At 39.2% G+C, this 21,211-nt stretch overlaps 1 protein-coding gene across 4 annotated transcripts in view; it reads right to left on the reverse strand.

Moving 5' to 3' along the window:
• Positions 1-20,110, reverse strand: part of CCSER2 (coiled-coil serine rich protein 2) — a 44,646-nt gene extending 24,536 nt beyond the window's left edge. Inside the window, exons 1-5 of one of the 4 annotated variants that reach the window (XM_066324219.1) lie at positions 18,352-20,082; positions 17,249-17,451; positions 4,092-4,182; positions 1,914-2,076; positions 890-1,076 (exon numbers count right to left, since the gene is read on the reverse strand). In XM_066324219.1, the coding sequence (XP_066180316.1) occupies positions 890-1,076; positions 1,914-2,076; positions 4,092-4,182; positions 17,249-17,451; positions 18,352-19,786 (2,079 nt within the window). In that variant the 5' untranslated portion in view covers positions 19,787-20,082. Of the gene's footprint in view, positions 1-889; positions 1,190-1,913; positions 2,077-4,091; positions 4,183-17,248; positions 17,452-18,351 lie in introns of those variants that run through there. The other 3 variants (XM_066324221.1, XM_066324220.1, XM_066324218.1) reach the window with 3 other exon arrangements.
• Between the last annotated feature and the right edge of the window lie 1,101 nt (positions 20,111-21,211).

Consider the following 21,211-nt stretch of genomic DNA (forward strand, 5'->3'; position numbering starts at 1 on the left):
CACATTTCTAAAAGGCACAATCACACCCTTGAATCAGCCTCAAAGTTGATCCGCTTTTTGTTCCGTCGTGTTTTTAGTGCCTCACTTTTAAGGCACAAAGTTATTTTCATTACATTATCCTATTAGAAAAGAACAGCATTGACACATGCTGTTAAGTCATAAAAGACAACATCACACAAACACTTCTCAATGCTAATCTGTACATGCCTCCAACGAAAGCCTCATGGAGTGTTCTTTATTATGGTAACAAAGGAATTTTTGTAGCTGAAATGCCATACTTCTGGCTGAGTCATTTAGCAGTTTACCAACTTCCAGACCTTGCCCAGTTTTTAGGTGCATGGAAAAAGCTCCTTAAAAGCTTATGACAATTTCATAACATAGGAAGGGTAAATGTGAACACTTCCAATAGAGATGACCCAGCAGGATTTGCTAAGCTTCTTGTCAAAATACACAGAAAAGATGAAAAAAATGAGGAAAACAAAGCCTTAAGTAAAAGCTATTAGCATTGACATGCTGAACACAAGTTGAATCAATGGAATCAATCTTAATATCTTATAATTTTTGTAACTCCCAGCTTTTTTGAATCTTACTGGTTTTCACATCCACTGATTTTCCTTTTTAATTCAACATTTCCTCAGAGAAGTTAAATTTAATATTAAATAAACATTAAAAATTTTAGCATTTAGCATGTTCTGTAGTCTGTAAAGTGCTGACAAGGCAGAAAAGGTACTGTTGGAAATAGCAATCAGAGGTATAGCAGCTTTCTGGGAGTCTGTAATTCAATGTAGAAATGAAACACCAATATGCTAATAATGCCAAACAGAGCACAAGCTCGTCTAGGCCCAGTCCCCAGTTTATCTGACTGCTTTGTTCCCTGTGGACAGCTGACCTGGTGCAGCAGCCTCTTGAGCCTGAGGAGCTGGGTTTTGACGGCAGTGCAGTCCTGCACCATGTGCCTCAGGGTCATCTCATCCAGCATCACCGTGTTCTCGGCCAGCGCCCGCGGCGCCGCCAAACCGCTGCCCGCTCTGCAGCCCTCCAGGGCCCCCACTGCAGCCTCCAGGTACTCTGAGCCCCTAAAAAACACCCAAAACAGAACATCACAGATGAAAAACTGGAGTTCAGGTAACTGCTGCCCACTCTGCAGCCCTCCAGGGCCCCCACTGCAGCCTCCAGGTACTCTGAGCCCCTAAAAAACACCCAAAACAGAACATCACAGATCAAACACTGGAGTTCAGGTAACTGCTGCCCGCTCTGCAGCCCTCCAGGGCACCCACTGCAGCCTCCAGGTAGTTAGAACCCTAAAACAAATAGCCAAAGCAGAAAAACACAGAGATGACAAATGGAGTTGAGCAGTATTTGGTAAAAAGGAAAGTGTTATGCAATGTGGGCTATACTTGCATACTGTGGCACACAGCAGTAAATGAACAAATCAGAAAATGTCAATGCTATTTCACTAAAATACAGAGTTTTCCTTTCCACTCCCAGACTTCACTCAGACTATCAACTACAGTACCCCAAAACCAGTTGGTTCAGCAGAATATTTATAAACCATCATTCAACCCTTTAAGGACAATAAGGTTACATTTACTTTACTACCAAATTAAACTGCAAAAAGCTGCCCAAACTTAGAAAATGCAAGTAGTAAGACATAGTTTTCCATGGAACACAAAGTATTTTAATCCACATGTATAGTATTGTATCAACATGAGCAACAAGTACTTGGAAGGAAAACAGAAGACTAAGTTTTGAAAAGAAATTGTTATAACCCTCAGCAGTGCTTCCACTCAGATACACAACTATTCTGAAAATGTTGTACTTGGTACTTAGTATCACTTGAGACCCCTTAGTGCCAAAAAGGAATTGCTCCCTGGTGCTTTAGATGTTTGTGAGGATATAGGAAAGTGCTTTACCTGTTCAAATCATTTTTACCATGGATATAATGGTCAGTATGGCCAAGATGATAGTGCTCCTGTGTATTCCATCGCTGTTGTGGTGCTCTTTTCCAGAATCCCTCTTGATGTTGTCTCGTGTTTCTGTCCTGTCTGTCATAGCGGCTCATATTTTCACATTCCTCTACAGAGAGCATAATGTTAAAAAACAATGTAAGACTTGCTCTCAGGAGCTTGCAAATAAAACATTAACTATGTGCTGGTAACAGATGCAGTGTAAGTGGGGTTTGTTTTGTTTTCTTTAACTGATCCAGAACAGTATGCACTTTAGAAGTATCAAGCAGACTGCTTGACAATGTCATGTTTTTATTCAAATATAAACTTGTTACAAGAATAAGAGCAACCTGTAGCAGAAACTAAAGAATCCAGTTTAAATGGAATCTTTTTTTCCAGTTTAAATGGAAAATAATTTGGAGGAGATAGACAGGAAATTATTACTTCTGAATTTCTTTTCTTCCATAATATCTTTCTTACTGATGGTGTATCCCCAGGCCTTTAACTAGTGCTAACAACACACAAACACGGAAAGACAACACTGTAAAAAAGGCCAGTATCGCATTGCAAAATAAAACAGTTTCATTACTTAAAATACAGACACACTTATTCACCTTGTTTGGTTTTCAGATTCAGAGACATTTAATCTGTATTCACCGGGACAACCAGCATGATTTAAAATAAGGAAACCAACTGATCTCTTTAAAACACCAACTACTGCAAAGCCACAGGAATTCCACAAACGTCTTAAGGGAACAAACGCTAAATTTGGCAACAGGCAGGAAACGACTGAGAGAAAGCCAAAACAACTCCTACCCGAGCACTGAGACCTGGCAAAAACAGTCCCGAAGGGCTGTTCTGCCCACACACTTGGTCCTTCACTTACCCAGGGAGGTTTCCCTCACATTGTCCCTGTTTTCCAGGAGCAGGAGCGCACAGGGGAGCGGTGTTTGCCCGCTGCCCCGCAGCACTCGGCTCCGGGACAGGCCCTCCTCCCTGCTGGCTTCCCAGCCCAGTGTCACCGTGATTTACACTGCCTCCTCGCTCCCTGCATGCCTCTGCAGCTACAGCTGCTGCTATAAATAGTGCCCAAAGTGAAACCAGCAGAGTTTCTCAGGACCTGGAAAGTCTTTAGAGGCTGACGTCAGTGAAGTCACACGTAATTATGGAAAAAGTGTTGGCATAAAGGGCTACTAAACATTGCTAGAACAAGTACTGATACCTACAATTCAGTATTTATCACCTAGCAAATAACAAAAATTTGTATAATAAAATAAACTTATTCACCTTAACTAACTGCAGAATTGTTTTCCTCTAGCAGTATCTTGCTACAGCTCGTAACATGTGAAAATTAACAACAAAATGAGCCCTCAGTAACTTTACACGCAGTTATAATTTTCAGCTTTGGAAAAGTAAATGCTGAGACACTGAGTAAAGACAGGCGGAAATTAACCAAGGAGGAGTTTTGCTTTTTCAGGTGGTCACGTTTACATAAGGGAAGACCTGGAGGTGGCTTTTGCATTCTTCTTTTCAGATCCTCCTTGCTGAAAATACAGAACTTTTAAAATAAGAAGCAGATAGCCAGTTTATGCCAGATTAATTTTATAAGGAAACCCAACCTCTAAAAAATGTAAAAAGTAGCGGTAATTAGCTCTTAATGTTTTTGTGGCAAACATTCCCCTTGAAAAACATGCCCTTCTAGCAGTTTTTAAATTAAAAAAATTTAATGGAATTACTGATGCAAATGCAGTGCATGTTTCATATAAACAAGGAAACTTATTAGAAATTGATCTACCCTTTAAAATTGTTTCTTAGTTTTTTCCCAACAGAATTAAATTATCCCTATTGAAAGAATATGCCTTAGACCTGCATTGTTACCCATTCTGGAAAATTAAGAAGGTTGCCCTTTTATTCAAGGCAGTACATTTCTACATTCAGAATTTTTCAAATGTAGGAGCTGTACTTGGGAAAACAGAAATATCTCCTACCCTGTATTTCACAAAAGAAAGAGTCGTTACTTTAAAAAAAACACCCCAATTTGAAGAGTGCATTGACTTACTAAGTCAAGAGTGAGAAGAAAGCAACTCAGAAGTCTCTTGAAGCCCATGAAGTTTCACAGTGAGATTGCTTGGCTGCCTTACTCACCTTTGTCACGAGGTGGGTCCTCGGGCAGGTCCACATCAAGCATGAGATCATCATCTTCCAGATCACATGAATCAAGATTATTCAAGATATCCTGCAAGAAAGGAAAAGTGAGATACAGCTGGTTCCATGACAGTTCATTTACCCTGCCGTCACAAAAAGCTTTGTTACATTCTTACTGTGCACACATTCAATGTTACCAGCAGCCTCCTCTCCTCTGCCATGAAGATCAGCCTTATTTGAGACCATCTATACAAACAAGGGTCATCACAACTCTGTTAATATGACACAGCAACAGTGCTAAATCAAATAAAGATGGATTAAAACATGTCTGAAGACATTTTTGTTCATTAATATCCTTCTGTGCAGCTGGAAGCATTTTGAAACACAACTACTTTGTTTACTTGGAATTCAAAAACAGCTTTATGAAGAGATGATGTTAAATCCCTTTATTTCAACTCTCATATTATCAAGATGTCATTGAAAGATGTGAAGGAAACCTATGTTGAATTGACTTTCTGGGACAACAATTATGAGCACCAAACTCTGCCTCTTTTTGACTTTGAGATTGTGGTTCATTAAAAGCTGTTCCTAAAGGGACTAACAAACCATCACATTGCATGGGTACGCTAATGGCATGAGAAAAAACACTATGAAGTGTTAGTGTTAAATGAATTATACCTATTAAATATAGTCAGGTATATTAAAGGACTGCAATGAGGGCAAGCCCAGCCAGTGTTTAAAGGACAGAGACTGACCCCTCTTGCCTTAAGAGGAACTGGGGAGGTCAAGGCTGTGGAACACCCAGCTCACGGCACAGTCAGACCCTGCCGGACAAACACAGCAGCCCGAGCAGAGAACCCAGATACCTTTTCACTCCATTACTCCAAGAAAATTAAACTTATTAACACCAAGTGGCTATCACACAAAGCAGGCCTGAGGGAACTCCTACGGATATCCAGCTCCAACTCCTGAGTTCCCAGTAAAAGTCATGCCTTTAAGGCCTGAGACCAGACTCAGGCACTCCCCACTGGCCTCTTTCCTAATAGCAGAAACACAGATTTTTCTTAGGTTTATCAGCTACCCCTAAAGGTGATGCCTGGCACCAGTATTGAATAATTCACCATTTATTAAGTCAAATAAATGTTTTATAATAATTTCTCATAAAACCATGATCATTAAATACTTAAGTGGATACTGGCTATGAACACACTGCACAACAATATTCCCTTGCAAAGCCACCCCTTTGCTGGCTATCATTTGTCAGATTTGCTTTGTCACAGATGCACAGGTGAAAAGGAAGAACAATAACAGGCATTTGTCTGAAATGTTGCTCCAGCTGTTCTTCAGCAGCCTTCCCACAGCACTCACAAAGCACTACTGTATTTTGTTATAAATGGTTACAAGAGCTAAGTATATTTTAAGATTTTTTCGGGGGTTGGGTTGTGACATAGAACAATAAACATTTCACATTTCTGCAGGGCAAGTTATTTATTGAGGAAGAGTGTGAGATGAAAATAGTTATTATGAACTTTATAAAACATGAGCAATATAAAGGAAAGATGGAATACTTGAGACAAAACCATCTGTTTTTGTCATATCTCGAAGTCCTATCTGAATTGCTTTGTCAACAAATAACATTCTATGCATTGACAGGAAAAAACAGGAAAAACAGGAAAAGCCACATCAAGGCATTGGGAATAATAATAAATCCAACTATGGAAAAGCTTAACAAAAAAATGGAAGCCATTTAAAAGAAACATGGATTTGGGACAACGAAATGCCTGTATATTTTTGCTCCTTTTGCTTCCATTTATTCACATTTTTCCAGGAACCAGGAGTTTGTAAACTAATGCATTTTTTTCAAACAATTCTGCAAAATACAGGCATGCTTGAGAGGCAGTTTTGGTTTGCTAGTTGATAAATTATTTCTATGCCATGCTTTCATCTTCCAAATTAGTGTGAACAAGCATTATCTTCTACTGCAAGGACTTTAATGAGCGTGACAAATAAAATAGAAACAGTGGCCACAAACACAAAAGAAAGTGAAAAAGCTTTGCCATTGCTGCGCAAATGCATTTAAAAATCTACAATATAAAAAGACAATATGCCAGAATGTTTACTAATAAACTTAGATAAGCCACCTTACAATCTTTGAGTAAGAACTTTGGAAGTGTAATGGTGTCACAGAAGGTCAGTATTTGAGATTCCAGACATACTTTCCTGTCAACAGCACATTTCATTATGCTTCCCTAATTACACATTCTTCACCACACTGAGGAAAGGAAACTCCATGCTACAAAAAAAACCCCTCCACAACTGCAAATACCAAGACTTTGTAATCACTGGGCCATGTGTGAATGCACTTTGAGCAGTTCTGCCTGAGAGCCTCTTGAGAAACACAATATCCAAATAGATGTCAGCAACGTCATCCTGAAATAGCCATAAGATAAAGTACAAGTTTCATCAGTCCATTAGTGTGTTAAAGAAAAAGAAAATAAGTTACTTCCACTGTTATTCTTTCTACTGCATAAGGAACTGCAGGTAATTACACGGCAATAACATAGTTAATAATGTGTGCTCAACAGCAATTAGCATCACAAAGTGATTCAGGGCAATGAGCTCAAACAGAACAGGAAATAAAAAAATTCTTTCAAAGTGCATCAGCTCCAAGCCTGCAGAATATTACACGTTTCAGCCATTATTACAAGTTACAGAAAAGGAAGAATCCCATTCTATTTGTATAGGTGAAAAGAGTAATGTATATTAAAAGCAGTATGATTTCCACAAGGCTGATTGAGCACTAGATCTTCAACCCACGAAGAGATGGAGTTTGGGACTGTGAAATCCCAGGTCCAGCTACAGTGCTGTCCCCAGTCTCTCTCTCCACAAAGCTTTTCCACTGGACACAGGCAGTGGTGCTTTGCTGCCTTCCTGCAATAGAACAGGGCAAGCATGAGGTGAGACAGATCATCTGTGAGTCCTGGTGTAAGAACTGAGTAAATGGAGGACCCCACCAACACAGGACCCCCAATTACATCAGGAGAAGGGAAAAGGCTCAAAGGGCAAGGCACACCACACGTGTCATACCGTTTTCAACAAGTCCATTTCCATGTTCTGCAAATCCTTTCTGGAGTAATCGCCCTCAGACACTGTGTTTTACCACAGGTTCAGCAAGCACACACCAACAGCTCACCCACAACAGATTGGAATTTAATCCAATTTGTTGGAGGCATAGAGCCCAGAGCCTCTTTCTGGAGAGGTGTAACAACATTAAGACCACTGCTTTGAAGATTGGGAAACTACGCAGAAGAGCTGTTTCTGCTGAAGCAAAATTTCAAATTTCATTTCATCATAATGAACTGGAATGCAAAATATTCTTTCCAAAAACTTCAGTTTCCAACAATTCCTCATGTATCATAAGTTTTTTTTCTTAAACTGAAGAGCACTACTTTTCAGCCCACCAATCAATCTGAGTTCAATTTAGCTTAACAGCTGGAGCTAGGCAAGAGGCCAGATTCTCAGCTTTCCCACTTCTTGCACTAAGTATTGTAAGGTTATAATGCAACCAAAGTAAAGCATGAAGCGCCCAGAATAGAAGACAGATATTTGCATTTTCTCCTTACTAAACATAAAAATGTTGCCCAGTAAAAGTTTATGACACAATGTTTATTACAGTAGAATAAAAAAAAAGTCAAGCATTGAGGTTCGTGCAGAAATGTGAAGCCCTCAAACAATGCCACCAGAACTGAGAAGTCTCAGCTCGAAGTACCAATGCCAGGTTAGGATATTTTGCAGGAAAAGCAATTGCCTTAAGGGAGTGATGAACTGGTGGTGAGTATTAGGAACATTTTACCTGTTTCCATAACTCACAATCTCAGAGCTCATTTGTTTATTCCTTTAGGAAGCAGACAGTTAAAGGAAAAATAACTAATTGTTTTTATTACTGATTAATTGGCTTAGGTCTTGCTTTTGATAAGGATGAAAAAAGACAACAGTAGAAGGCAAGTGTGAGTAAAGGGAGAGAACTATAAGAGAATCTGACCAAAAAAACTCAAGTGAAGCATTCGAGAGTAGCATAGAAACTAACAAACCATCATTTCAAGGTGCTCGAGGAATAAAAAAAGGAAGTGGCTTTTAAAAACAAACACAAAACAGACTGAGTGAATCAGTCATCTGAAGGGCAGCTAAAGGATAACTGCCAAAGTCAAACCGCAAGTCAAGGCTGACAGAAGAAAAGAGGGAAATCTCCAGGGTCTTTTTCAATGCTATTTTCAGCATTTGACAGCATCCTAGAAAGACATAAATAAAGAAGTAGGAAGTCTCCAAAAAGGCAACATTATATAGCAACTGAACAGAATTCTTAAACGAAGGCAGAAAACACAGACAGAGAAAAAGCACATACAGGGCTGAAGAGAAAAACCTTCCTGAATGAAGTCCTTAAAACAGAGAAAATCACCCAAGGAAAAGGTGGGATAGGACTCTAGGATAGGAAAGGAGTACACTGTACAAGTCACATTAAAGATAATTAGGCCAAACAGTCAAACAAGTATTTTGTAATATTGCCCACACTCCATAACTGAAGGTTACTATGACAACACATGTTACAAGAACTTGGTTTGGAAAAACCAAAACATTTTTGCTTTAACTGTTAAATAGAATGGTCTTAAACATTTACTATTCTTGAAAACATATTTATAGAGGCATTGCATGCTTTACCTAAGTTGACTGAAGGTATAGAGAAATTCATTACTAGCTTAAGTTATTACATACTGTACCTAAAGCATCTATACTTGCTGGGGTTTTAATTATTTTAAAATATAAAATCAGACGTCAGACTGTGTAAAAAGACAATGAAAGAAGAGAAAGAGGCAAACCAGAAACATTAGCCATTCTGTTAGGGCTACACCAATTTATAAGCAACAGCACTTTCAAGCACAGGGCCCAAGCTACACCCGCTGCCACAAGCAGCATTCCTTGACTGCCATCTAGCCTCCAGCAATGAGGAAAGCTGAAAGGGAGAGGCATTATAACCATCTTCCTACAGAATTCCAGCAAAATTTAACAAGATTTTCTATTTTTGGTTTGTTTTGTTGGGGTTTTTTTTTTAATAGGCTGGTGCTTTCAAATAGAGAGTTTCCTGTTTGTTTTTAAGCATCATCACAGAGCAGTCAGCAGTGAGCATAAATAGTGACAGAGGAAGAGCAGGGGAGGAGGAAAAGCAGGTCTTCCTACTCACTGCTTCCAGTCTGTTTGCACAAAAAGGCTACCAATGCCAGAGGTTCAGCATTGCTCTTAGTTTATCTAACCAACAATGGAGCCTTTTACCCCACTAAGCAATGTGTAATTCCTACACCTACTCTTAACAGGCAGAAATGATTGTGAATGATTCTCACTCCACTGACTTGCACTTGTATTAAATGTACAATGTTTGGTTTAAGGAAAATATAGATGCTTCAAACAATAACCTCAGAGGAACAGCATGGGCATGGCTGTACCAGGAGCCCAGTTGTTTCCTCTGTGCAAGAGTTTAAATTCTACCCTAGTGAGACTTTCGGAGTAACCTAAATACCACATGTTACACAGCATTAATGTGTTCTATGCTTACACAGCCAGCTTAATATACTTCTCATTAAAACCAAAACAATCCTCAAATACCTCCAAACGACTTTGGGGTGATTCTATTTTGACCAATCTCTCCACGAGCTGCTAACAATATGCTAACTGCCCCACTTAGTGCCTACAGCAGAAGTGATCCTGATACATTTCCACAGCCGGAGCCATGAGCACAAAAGCTCAGAACCAGCTCACACTTGGATCCGCAGTTACCAGCTCATACAGAAAATGTCCCTTACAAGCCTAGGAAATGAACCAAGTGCTCCCTTCTACCAGTGTTTGCTCTCATATTTCACACACCATCACAGCAGCTGCCACACTCTCTCCCTCTGTCCACAGCACAAATCCAAAGGTGTAATTAATGGATGCCATGAACAGAACACATAAGTACAAGTGAAGTTGCCTTCCTTGGTTTTTTCCAGCATGAGAAGATTCACCGTGTCAGTTCTGAAGGAAGCAGCTCCCAAAGGCATATAAACTTTCCCATTCCAAAGGAAAAAAGGTAATTTGCTGTAAAAGGTTGTTCACAAAATGTCATGTCTCTCAGACCAGTATCACAAGAAGTTTGTGAACTGCAATACAGTCATCTAACCTCCTAATGATGTTTGACAGCAGGGACACCTACATAACACAGGACACACAGAAGTGCCATCTCATTAATTCAGTTTCTCACCACCTCCCCTTGCTGTTGATGAACTCTGAAGCTGAAGACTGGAGCAGAGGTAGGACAGTAAATGGTGGCTATTTTCACTCTAAAATCAGTCTCTAATCTAATGACATTTCCTTTCTCTGCCATGAGCAGAAAACTGCCTGCCAGCAGACTCCACCAAAGGAATGGCTGAGGAGCTGACAGAACACACGAAATGAGTTTGTGCTCTTAGTTCTGTAGTGACAAGCAACAACACAGACTGATTTTTTCACAGCAGTTGCAGTTTTCTACCAGAAACTTAACAGTGGACATAATACTCAAGAATCTTCACCCATTACTTCAGTATGTTCATAAATATTATCTGTTCAAAACGAAGATTAAAGCAAAAAGATGACACTGCCTTTTGAGGCTTTGAAATTAGAACCAAGCACTCTAGTGGTTTTCCAAACGTAAAATTTTAAGCACAGGCTACATAGAAATTAAGAAGATGAAAAACAAATGGCACAGATTTCTACACCTGCATTATTGGAAAAATAAAAACTATGAAGTTAGAACAGTACAATTTAAGTAAATCAGAGTAATTTTCCTCGAATTCTGGAAAATGACATGAAGATATTGTGACAAAAGAGCCTGGAATTTGGACATGAATTTAGGAGCTTAAACAGAGGTTACCAACTAGAGGAACTTCCAATAAGCAGCTTCTAATGAAAAACAGCTTTCAAGGCTGACATATGTATTAGATTCCAATCCCAGAATCACTATATATACACACCTGAGCAGGAAGTCTGACCACAGAAATGGCAGAGAATGTATTTCCAAGAAATCTTTCTGTATCCCAAGTAAAAATTCACACATTGCTTCCCATTTTTTGGAATGCATCAGTAAAAGCTAAAACCTCACAGAAGACTTCCTGTGCTACTGTGCTATCTCTTGCCAAGAGATGTATTGGCCTAACCCAAAACTCAAGACTTTCAGGCCCAATGAATTATTCAATTTGTTGTACAGGACAGAATTTCTTTGGTGATGAAGGTAAATAATGAAGATTCACTGAGCAGAAGAAGCAAACAGAACTCCATTTCACATTAGTGATGCTATGTGTTCTCTGTCCGTAAAAGGTGTTCTCCACTATGCTGGGCATGGAGGGAAACACTGAAGGAGGGACAACACAAATTGCAGAGTGTCTGACTCTCTCTGGGTTTGTTTTCAGTCCCAGGAAGTTCACAGACACTTTGAACACAGGCACTACAGTCACATGTACACTCTCCCAGTTTCATTCCTCTGGCACACTGAGCAATCCTGGTGTCCCCTCACACACCCAAAGGGTTGCCCAGTCTCCTCCTCCATGGTCCTGTTCTGTCACAACAGTGACCAGATAAAACCAGGCAGCTGTAAGAAAGACTGAAATAGAGATTTTATAGGCTTGGTAGGCAGCAAAAAGGCAACAGCTACTTCAAAATCCAAATCACCCCAACACAGATATATAACAAGATTCCCTAAGACTAAAACAATTATACTTCATTAAATAATGATACCACAAAAATAATGTCTTTTCCCTCTTTTCAACCTCACACTCTCACCAGAGAATTTGGCATCTCATAGTGTCATCAGTTCTCACTGCATCACATTCACTAGCAAAAAAAAAAAAAAAATCTCTAACCACATACAAAATTGGAAGTGTGTATTTATCAATGCCACAATGAGTTTCAGTCAAAAAGGCACTGACTGAGGTGAAATCATCCTTTGCTTGCAGGCACAGAACAAACTCAGACACTTCTTAAAGAAGGGCTCAACTGAAGCACACGAATTACTTTTAGGACGCATCATGGGAACACAAAATGCAATTAATTCTCTTTATTAACCTCACCTTTCGTATTCTAAGAAGGGAAGAAATGCAGTAAGTCAACACTGCTCATTTGAGTACAGCCTGTCAAGAAGTATGTGTTTTTTTAATGCTCTTCTCTGCTTTGAGTAAGATCTTCATTGTTCTTTGCAAGATGAAAAGAGAAAAAAGAACTGAATTTCAACTGGCTCATTACATGAAAGGTTTTTAATGTGTGCTTCTTGTAACTAGCTTGCACCTGAAGGACTCCTTTTGTGACTACTCTTTTAGAAAGTTTTAGCAAAAAAAGAAAAGTTTCTGTTGAGAAAAGATTATATACTTTTTACATTATCTTTACTTGCACCTTTATTTTCATTACAGCTGTAACCAAGCAGCTGTAATGAAAATAAAACTGCAAGATTTTAGAACAAGAAGTTTTTTTCAGAAAATTCAAAAATCCCAGCTTCTCACAGAACAAGAATTAGAATTAACTTGGCATTAACATCTTGAAAAGAAAGTTCAGCCAAAGAAAGGAAGATGGGTAGAAGGCAATACAGAGAACACTTAACTCTAAGGAAATAAATGTATTAGAACTACACATATTACAAGTCTAAATTCACATTAATAAATCACTCATTTGAGAAATCAGACTAGCAATTTACACATTACTGTAGTCATTTTGAGAAATGAATGATTTAAAAAATTAGGCTAATTAACGCTAAATTACTTGTAAATAACTACTGAAAGAAATTAATAGCTGAACTAAACAATTCTATTTTAGCAAGTTCATTTTCTCTAAGAAGCAGAGCATACTTCACTGAGTATCAATGCTTAAGGAACCAGAAAGCATCCTGCCCAGTCTCAAAAACTAATTCAGAACTACCCTTACCCAAGTTACAGTCACAAAAGGGAAAAATATAACAAAGAACAACAACAAAAATTTTTTAAGATTTCAAAAAATGCCTGAAAGAAGAGAAAAATGTAACTATTTTATACTCCAGCTAAAATTCTGGCCATGTGTCAAACTGATTCATTCCAGTGAGATCCAGATTTCATCCCAAGAGCAATTAAATTCTCAGCAAAGCAGTTAAAACCCATCTGTCTCTTCAAGCCAGATTTCAATTATTATTCCATAATCCTATGCCCTTATAATTACACTGATGTTCATTCTGCACATACCCAAAAATACTGGCTTTATTTACTTCAAGAAAAATTAACACAGTGCAAAGATTCACATTGCTACTGAAACCTACAGGAAAAAGAGGGCAGAGGACTGAATCTGACAGTACAGGGAACACTCTCAAAGCTTCCTGTCCAAACCTATTGGCCCAAATGATATTGCTTGAAAAGAAACAAAACCTGAATCACATCACAATATCTCGAGAATATTACAGAAAGAAGCCAAAATTATTGGAATGCTTCTAGTTGAAAGTTTTACTTCTTGCAGACCTTGAATACTAGAATACTGTGGCATCTTTAAAAACATGCAGATACCTCAGAACAATAACAGCTGTACTACCAATCCTTCTCAACGTAAATAAGGATTTGCACTTGCCAAAAACATTCAAAGCTTCATTCTGAACAAACACAAAGCTTCTGTTTCTCATGTGTCTATTTAATGTGCTGGAGGTGAGGAAACACCTCAAACCTTGCTACAAGAGAGGGCAAGCAAAGCAGCCATGAGACTGTTAGAGGTTACGTTGCTTACACATATGCACTTTGTATTTTCAGACAAAAATTAATGAGAACAAAAATCTATCAAGACTAAACTACAACTAGAAGCTGTACCTGGCACTGCTGAGCAGCTTTCTGCCATGAAGCATAAAGGAACTGGGCACTGCAGTCAGCAACTAAAGCCCAGGGAAGAGCAAACGGCTCAGCTAAAATCAAGTGAGAGCACCTATAGATAAATTCTGCCCTTCCTGCTAATTTACAGAGCCATCAACTGCTCTGCCAAGCATCAGTCTGCTCTCCCAGAACTGAACTTGGTGCTCAGCAGCAAAGACCAACTGGTGAAAAGACTATAAAGAGCACCAACAAAATCAGTGCTCAGAAACTGGAAAGGAGTTCAGCACTTACAAAGTTATCCAAGTGATTTGTTGACTTTGAAAGTGGAAACAGAACAACAACAGGGATAGTGGAATTAGTCATTTTTCTGTTTTGCAATTAGCCAATAAAAATATTTTCATCCTTGCAAAAACCCCACACACTTCCTACCAAGCTCTAAGCCCTCCCTATATATTATTTAGATTATTAGGTCTGTATGACTCTTAAACCTCCAACACTGGATTACACATTTTCTCCACAGCTGTTCACTCAGTTAATAAAGAACAGGACTCCACTAAAAGAGGCCAAATTTATTTTATTCCTTGTCCCCACACCTTTAAAACCAAGATGCACTGTGAATAGCAAAGATATTGGCTTTTCTGCTCCCCAAAAAGGAACAATGAGCTTCAGAGGCCACCAGGTTCCTGCTGTTGCCTTCCTCTGCTGGTTCTCATGTCAGAAGCCCAGTTAAAATCCCTTTTGCAAAAGCTGCCCTTGAAAGATGGTCCAAACACTCCCAATCTAAGATCCCCCAACGGCAGCTGCACTGCCATCTATGGAAAAGCTCAGGAAAAGCATTTAGCATTTGTTGATACTAAGAAGGAAGCAGCTTAAAAGACTAACAAAACAACAGCAGGATGGAAATGAGGAAGAAAAAAGCAAACTGCGCACACAACATGACCAATTACTCAGCACGTAATTACTCACCCTGAATGGTTACTCAGCTGCATTGCTTCTACTCACCCCAGCCTGGTGTCACTGGAACTCCAGAACTACTGCTTTAGTGACTGCCCTGGAAATGCTAAATCCAAGGGGCAGGCAGGCTGGCATCAGCCCAAGCACTCCAAATTCTTAAATCTGACTCTCATCAACTGGATTTTGACACACAGATAGGAACTGCTTTTAACTCACCACACTAGAGGATAGAAACTGCATAATTTGATCATGTATCTCCCAGCCATCAAAACATCTGACGTGTTGACTAATCACAATAATTATTCTCAATGCCTTCACTTTTTTGTCTTTATACTCCCTGCTTGCAGAGAAAAGGAAAAACATGGAACAAAAGCTTACAGTAACCTACTCAAGAGAACAGTTTTTCAGAAAGAATTAAAAACTGCATCAGAAAATTCTTCTGCATCTTCAGATTAGAAAACATAATTTTAACCTTCAGGGTAAAGAAATCAAATATATCGTAATTGCTGCCAAAACCAACAAGTAGAGGGAAAAAACTCCCCCAAAAAAACCACTACTAAGAGGCAATTCAACACTTCAAAGCTACATTTTCCCCCTCGAAACCCAAGCCACTGAAAATACATTTCTGCCTTGCAAAAATAGAATGTGCTACTGACCCTTTTCTCATTCAGATAAAAGTCACAGTACAGTAAGCATTGAAATTCTGGAAAAGCACTAACAGGATAAAAAAATCAAAATGGGTAAAAACACCACAAGATCTTTTAGATTCAACATCAAGTCTTAAAATCTCCTCCTTTCTCCACTTCCTCAAAAACCAGTAAATACATTCTTCTATTTTTAAGCCCTCTCTAAAAGCCTTTTACTTTCAATAAACAAAGAAATAATCCAAAATATGGAACAAGAATATCAAAGGCTTCTAATGCAGCTCTGCTCCACATGGCTTACAACAGCTTCTGTCAATCAGCACACTGATTCAAGAGCAACTCATACTCATGCACAAATTAATTCACAGGGGCTACATGCATCAAAACCTAAATGTATACTCCAAAAGCACAGTAAAAGAAGTGTCTTCTATTTGTTTCTTACATTTAGGAGTATGTATCAAAATATCTGTATTTAAAACTTACCAAGGACAAGGTTTAGAAACTTTCCTCTTTACTTGGCATGTGCATGCCTGTGTCTGGGCACAAGGGAGTTTGTTTTTCCAGTGGCCTCCATGAAACTTGGGTTTTCCCTATAAACACCAATATAGCTACAAAACTCATGCTACAAAAATCTCTAACAGTTTTTTCAAGCTGGCCACAATTGCCACAAGAAGTTACTAACCGCTGCTAAACTCTTTCAAGCACTAGATCACAACATCATAATTTAAGACAAGAGAGCAAACAACACCACAAGCAGCTGAAAATACATCAGGAATTCATATTTAGCCACACACAAATAATATAATTACAGAACAGTGCCCAAGTCTGAAAGTGGTATCTATAATTGGCAGTGGTGACACAGTACCTAAAACACCTTAAACACACGAAGCATGACACATGCATTAAACCAAACTGGTTTTGTCAAATGTTCTGATTGTTAACATCATGTTAATAAAATCCAAGTTGATTAATTCAGAAGTCTGTGCAGATAAAGGAATATGAACAGGACAGACAGACAGAATTTTCTTCAGGCTCACTAAAATTCCAAGGTTGGTTCCCTGATCTCAGATGGAGGATCACAGCACACCAACAACTCTCACTCTCCTCGTATTTAATGATCTTCTTGCAGATCAGTTTGAGTTTAGCAGCAAGAAAAGGTGGTGCTGCATTTGTGTATCCCACTGGAGATGTACAAAGAGCCCTGCTACAGTGAGCTACAGCCAGGTCTCCACCTCAGAGATGCTATGATTGAATGAAGAGAGAAATCAAATATCTGCTTCACCTCACACGGGCCCTATGAGCACACAGTGCAGAAACAACAAATGCAAGAAGTCACAGAGGCAACAGTTATTTTCTGGCTTTTTCACTCCTATGTTTAGAGATTAGTAGGAGATATTGAACCTATCCTTTGTTCTTTGTGAGCCCTGCTAAGAGATTGCATAAAGAAGGATCTGTTTTGTCCTGACTTTACAAAAAAGAAAGAAAAAAATGTGTGCAAACAGCCTGATCAAGGTCACCTGTCCACAAACAGGACTTCCTAAACAAGAAGTTTCACAAAGCTATCAACTACAGAGGAAAGAGGAAACAATTATAATTTTTTTTTCAAAACCACTAATATTTAAAAAACACACTTAATAAGCAATAAACTCGTCACACTATAATAATGCAAGTTCTGAAAATAAATACGTACTATGCTGTTCATTTCTGAAGAGTCGTAACTTCCACATGGATGGACACTTCCTATAGGCTCCAGCCCTTCTTCATCCCACATGTATGTGCCGTCAGAGCTGTCAGATGGAGAGAGCTCAAAGGAGGAGCCAGCTCTGTAGTTCATCTCTGAAGAGATGACATTCTCAGTCGTGTGTTTTGTGCTTTCACTGTTGTCATCCACTGCTTGAGGAAAACAGCATCAGTTAAGGTTCCAAAAACAATCCAATATTCAAAAAATAAACGTTAAAGTGCCTGTTACTAGTGTGCTACCTTTGCTGGAGCTGTACTGTAACAGAAGTATCCAAAAGCTTTCTCCAGTATTGTTCCCTCATCCCAGAAGGGGGAAAAGCTCAAGCTGGTTTGGCAGCTACAACCAAGGAATCTTCCAATCTACATCTTTGCTAACCTTTTACACTGCCCTAATTCCTCCACCGTGGAAGCTACTTTCTAGAAATCTGCATCTATTTAACATATTGGAAGGTGGGTCCAAAAATACATCCTTTGGATCTAATCTTTCAATTGTAACATCTCTCTAACAAGCTTTTATCATGAGAAGCCCATCAAAGATTTGAAAATGTGTCTTCAAAAGCATCTTCTTGTGTCTTCAACCAATTTTTAAAGAATTAATATGCATCAGAAAAAGCAAAAAAGATCTAGTAATAATCCTGTTTATAACTGAAGTAATTAAATTACACATCCTGCACTTATTTCCACTACTTAAAAGCAGTTACAGCTGTTCTCTGCCTACAGAGGTGGAGGGAGCACGAGGTGAAATTTTCTTAAAATATCATCAACCCAGAAACTGAATGGCAAAGCAAGGATATGAGGAATCCCACAACCACAACACAAATGTGTTTAAAGGAGGTCACCTTCATTTTTATCACAAAGAGCTCTTCAAAGTAATGCTTGGGAAAAAACAATAATGCAGAAAAGGCACATGCAAACTAACGTGCTAGCACGGAGCAATTCCATTCTGAAACAATTCATAAACAATGGGCAATTACATTAAATAACTTAATTACCATTACAGGATTTTAATTTCGCACCTAAAATTTCAAACAGAACGTGAAAAAAAGTATTTACCAGACACGTTTATATCAAGCCAGTCATCAGCATTACAGCAAGATCCTCCACTTTCCTTGAGAGAAGCGAACGACTCAATGGACGTTCTGCTCCCATGCTCTAATTCCTGAAGGCAGCTCTCCTTCTGCTGGATTTGTACAGTTCTGTTTGCCTCTTCTATATCTATGAAATCATCACTGAAGTCTTCACTCAAATCGTTCTTCTCAGAGGACGACAAGGAAGATATAGATATTTCATCTCCATCATCGCTCATACACATCGCTTTAGACCCATGTTTTCCCAGACTTTCATGCAGGCCCCGGCCAGGCTCTGTCCTCTGAGCCCTGCTCTCTAGGATGCTGTTTTTGTCGACGGCTCTGTTGATGCTTGCTGAAATCTCGGCGTTCTCAGCCACGCGCGCGTCCGGAGCCGTGTTCTTGCTGCCCTCCACCACGGCATTCCCAGCAAAGCGCTGCCTGGTGGGCTTCAGCAGGGAAGGCCGACTCAATCTGTATCCATAGGAAGGTGCTGACCCAGATCCATTTGACAGCGGGGGTTTCTTGGAAGGAGGAGCTGACATAACCGAGTACGGTCTGGTAAATCCATACTTCATCGGTTCGTTGCCATTGGGTACATCCAACTGACACGCGTTCCTTGACAGCAGGGTAGACCTCTGAGACGTCCTGGCAGAGAGATTCTGACTGTGATAAGGCCTTGTAAGATCCACAGCTTTATTAAAGGAATGTGACCTGGTTAGAGATGCAGTGGGGAGGAAAGAATTCTGAATGGAATGTGAAAAACTTTGTGATCTTACCATTTTGTCACAGGAAAAAGCCTTGCTATTGTCTGTGGATTGTGCCAAGCTTTCTCCTGAACTTGTCCTTGCGGCACTGGAATTAGCTCTAGGTCTCTGCAAACCTACCACCGGCCGATTTCCGTAAAATCCATTTAAATTTGATCTTGGAGCATTGAGCCCAGAGTATGTCCTTCCTGACAGGGTACCTTTGGTGAATTTAGCTGAACTAGAGAGTCCAGGTATAGACTTTGGGTTTAATTCCTCAGTAGAAGATACAAACATATTGGTTTGCTTTGCTGCTTTTGAGGCAACCGAAGCAGTACTGTTCAAACCCACCCTGAGCTCATCGTTGCCCAATGCTCCTTGAGACTGAGGATACCTCTCCAAATCAATTAATTTTTCATTAGAGTTACGTTTGGCATTGGCCTCTCTCCCATTCTGATCGTTAAGCTGATATTTATTTGATTTTTTCCAGTTGTAAGCAAAGGAAGACATTCCAACAGTGCCATTGTGCTTGCTGAAATTTTTGCCACCATTATTCCCTGCTAAGCCCACAGCCGTCCCGTTTGGCATAGGTTGCAAGACACTCCCTAAAGTTTTCGTTCCATATTTCGGTAGCCTGGAAACCAAGGATGTCCTGTTTTGATTTTTTTCTTCCATGAGCTATTGGGTTCATTGGTCCTTAAAGGGTGCTTGAGTCTAAGAAAGAAAAATAAAACAAGATTAAACCTGAATCAATCACACATAAAACACCATTTTCTACACATTTGCAGCTATATGCTTCCTAGATTTCTGTGCCTAACTCCAGGCTGCTGATAGAAAGTAACCCAGACACATTTTGTGAACTCCAGCCTTCCAGCAGTTATTTGGCAGTAATATGTTCTTCAGATCACAGCCCCCTCCTCCAATTTTCATTCTCTACATAAAGCATCTTTTTTTCCTTTGCCTTTTGTAATCTATAAAATAAGCTTGAGAAGAGGTTGGATAATTTTTTGTCAGGTTTTTTTTGGTTTACCCATTTTCAGCAACAAGCTGAACTTTTTAACTATGTTACAAGTATTAAGTTATAAACTTAAGATTTAATATTTTTTAAAAAGCAACGAATATGACATAGCAAAAACCTGTGTTCAGCAATATAAACCTGCAAAAACTATAATGTAAAATCTGACTAAAAGTTAATTGTTTGAGATTGTTTTCAGATTCCCCAATGCCTAAAACCTATAGGAATTAACCACTCATCATGCATCTCACCACAATATTTTTTTGTTCCCAGATCTTGTGGACATCCCCAAATCAAGATTCACATTCCTAGTCATTGTTTCCTTTGTTTGGTGATTGCAGTCTATTTTGGAAATCATCTTATTCATGTACAAGACTTGAAGTACAGTGCAACAGTTGCATAAGTTCAGCTTAGTAAGTGAATTCAAAGTTCTACTTATTCAAAGAACAGAAAATATCTTGTGTAACCACAGCAAGCACTACCCTAAAGTGAGTCACTCCCCAGGCTGCAAGACCTCACTTAGAAACACTTAGTTTCTTAGTGATACAATCGAAGATAAAATCAGAGATAAAATCGAGGCGGCACTAAATTCATGCAAACTGAAACACCTCTAGGATTTGTCAGCGAATAGGATGCCCCAGAGCTGTACTTCTGGAAGCTGATCTACACTACAAAGATAGAAAGAGAAAGGTACTGCAGACAGGGCATTTAGGGGCTCCTAACTTGTGAAAACATCAGAATCCACATTCTGGATTTTCCATTTTGAAATACACAAACCTTTTCAAAGACTCAGTGAATTCTTGCACACCAGAGACACTGCCCTCACCCAGGTGTGCAAGGAAGGACACAAGTATTTCCCCCTAGGACCAGCAGAACATTTCCTCCACCATGTATGATACCTGTCTGCATGTGGACTGAAGTGTCTGATGTCAGATTTCTTGCCTACAGTGCACCTACATACCTTGCACTGGAAAATACCATCAGCCTTTAATAGCAACATCAAAGATCTTCACTTGATGTCAATACATACAATAAAGTACACTTTTTTTTAAATAACTCCATGAATAAAAAATGTCCTTTAACAT

Source organism: Sylvia atricapilla, chromosome 8, assembly GCF_009819655.1.
Source record: "Sylvia atricapilla isolate bSylAtr1 chromosome 8, bSylAtr1.pri, whole genome shotgun sequence".
NCBI classification, from domain to species: domain Eukaryota; kingdom Metazoa; phylum Chordata; class Aves; order Passeriformes; family Sylviidae; genus Sylvia; species Sylvia atricapilla.